General features: G+C 45.8%; 1 protein-coding gene across 1 annotated transcript in view; it reads right to left on the reverse strand.

Annotated features, from left to right (window-relative positions):
- T265_06459 (hypothetical protein) overlaps window positions 1–2,826 on the reverse strand; it is a gene marked incomplete at both ends in the record, with an annotated part of 75,165 nt that overhangs the window by 46,162 nt on the left and 26,177 nt on the right. The window contains one exon of the mRNA XM_009171727.1: window positions 645–764. Within this exon, the coding sequence (XP_009169991.1) occupies window positions 645–764 (120 nt within the window). The remainder of the gene's footprint in view (window positions 1–644; window positions 765–2,826) is intronic.

Below are 2,826 nucleotides of genomic sequence, written 5' to 3' on the forward strand. Positions count from 1 at the left end.
AAAACAGTACTCTCTTCGGCAAACGATGGTTCGGCACACGCAACACATGTCCCAACCAACGCAGCTTCTGGTGCTGGCCACATCTTCAATGGACTATAGTGCAGCTATCTCACACCTATAGAAATACTTGGGCCTCCACGAAAAGCACCTCGGTGAAGGAATACACATAGATAGGAGAGTGAATGACGGTTTTTTCTCTAGGAATTATTCTTTGATTTCTAATCGATATTTGGCGTTCAAACGAGAACCATTTTCAGTGCAAATCGGGGCCTAGACTTCATGTTGATTATATAATTTATCGGTTTTATTCGATCATACGCATCATCACGAAAATGTTTGGGAAATGAAATTTTTCAGTATCTTGCATTTTATTATCCTGGGATTATAAATGCAGTTGTGTCTGAAAAAAACACAACGGGCAAAATTTGCACGAGTTTTAGTGGTTTAGTAGAATTGTTCTCAAAGGTTGATCACGTCTTTGTGATGAAGTGTGTGAGCACAACACCGGATCTGCAAATTCACCCCAATCCCTCCATAGACAATGTTTACTAGAAATTTCCGGCAGAATCATCTGATAAACTACAATACAAATAACGAAGCATCCTAACGACACAGATACAGGTAACAAAACAAAATGGACATACCAAAGGCTAGCCATAGGGAAGCCGACCGAAAGTATAAGGTCAAATCAAAGGTAAGCTCCGACGGAATCTCCTCTGCCGTGTTGCGCAAGTAATGCCACCGATAGAAGCAAAATCCAGCAGCTAAACGTTGAAGTCAACCGATTAGCAAACAGAAATCGGACAAACAGAACATACAATTACGTGAGCATGGATAACAGACATGCCCACAGACAGTTGCTGATGTTATTGGAAACGGGATATGGGATCGAGTAAAAACACAGCAAGCTAACGAAGACACATCCCGGGCATAGGAAACAGCTTAGACTACATAAGGTGATAAGTGTGCTAACACTGACCCACCCCGAGAATGAACACACCGTTCAGTGTAGGTTACACAGCCCTACAGCGTTGTTTGAGTGGAAACAGCAGAAAAGGCAAAGTGCCGGAAAAGTGTAGTGAAAGGCGCAAATGCGTTAAACTCAGATGAAGAAAATACCACGTCTGGAAAGTAATGAATCAAGCGGATAGATAAACGTTAGGTGAAACAGGAGAACGAATACAACAGAAACAAATGGCTCATCCGACAGAATTCCATTCACCAAAAGAAACAAGCCAAAAGTGCTTCACTCATGTTTCCTGATTTTCACAGTTCACATTCTCTGAAGGGCCATGCAGATTGGTTGTATTAATGAAGTGATCGGAGAGCGTCAAATGCTCGCGACTGCTGTGTGTGTGGAAGCTTAGCTTGCATTTAGACGCGCGTTGCTAGTCGTCTTCAATACGGATCAGACAAGTGTATAGTGGTTCTAGACTTTCCACCACAGGGTGAATTCACTTTCAACCATAAATGCCTATTTGAAATTTCAAACTGGTTTTGCCATTTGCAAATCATTGCTCTGGTGAGGAAGGAAAACAACCCACAAGTCACACTAGCCTCCACACGAGAAGTGCTCAATAGTCACGATCGCATGGACTTCATGATTGACGGATGAGCGGAACTACAGCCTCTCTGTATGTGCTGCCGGATTCGGAAGCTTATGGCTTCGAACACTACTCGATATTTGAAGGCCACAACATCTGCACAGTATCTGAACCACCATCAGATGCGAACTCATACTGGGACGAGATTGCCACATCTCTGCATAGTGCTGAGAATTTTGCCTGTGGCACGGCACACCATCAGGCTCACTCAAGCCATGGACATCAGACCGAACGGTGGTACGGCTTAAATCTCGGAGGAATATCACAGGCGGTTCCGAACATAACTTGATGCGACGAATTACCATACGTCAAGTGAAAGTGAGCGTGCAAGCCGACCGTAAAGTGTGGTGCACATAGAAAGCCGAAGAAATGGAAGAGGCCCAGAAAGCCGGTAATGCCCGAAGATCGTTACAAATGATCCATGCGACAATTCCCGGAAAACGAACTTTGAGCAAAACCATCAAGGATTGGAACGGAGTTAACATCTAGAATAAAGAAAGACGCCTCGACCGTTGGGCCGAAGACTTCGAACAACAATGGCCACCAGCTGACACTCATAGGGAGCACATAGGTGACGCAGGAACCTGGACGGTGATCGTGGACCGCCCAAACCCTCGAAGATTTATGACTGCATACGTTGCCTCATGCACCTTCGAGCCTCTGGATCGAATGACCTCCCACCCGCATTGTTCAAAGATTGGAGTGAAGTCCCCAGTCAGCGCTTGTCTGATCTGTTCGCTTGCATTTGGGAAACGGAATCTGTCCCAGACAACTGAGAAGAGTCGGTGATAGTGCCCATTTAAAAAAATGGCTCGTAATGAGTGTGGCAAACACAGGGGGATCAGCTTGAGGCCGGTCGCAAGAAAACTGTTGCAGTCACTCGGCTTTCGGCGGCTTACGGTGGGTCGTGAAACATTGACTCGAGAGCAGCAAGCGGGATTCCGGCCTGGTAGGGGTTGGGTTGACCAAATCTTCACACTGCGTCAGGTGCTAGAACAACGCCATACGTATAAGCGACCCACGATTCTAGTATTCCTGGATTTCTGAGGCGCATTCAACTCGGTTGATCGGTCTGTTCTTTTTGGGACGCTTGCCCACCACGGAATACCCCGGAAATTTGTAAACATAATACGTTCGTTGTATTCTCAGACTTCCGGACGTGTGAGACTGTACGGAGAGCTCTCCAAAAGCTTCCGTATACAAAGTGGTGTCCGTTAGGGAT

This window comes from Opisthorchis viverrini (genome assembly GCF_000715545.1).
Source record: "Opisthorchis viverrini unplaced genomic scaffold opera_v5_137, whole genome shotgun sequence".
In the NCBI taxonomy this organism is placed as follows: domain Eukaryota; kingdom Metazoa; phylum Platyhelminthes; class Trematoda; order Opisthorchiida; family Opisthorchiidae; genus Opisthorchis; species Opisthorchis viverrini.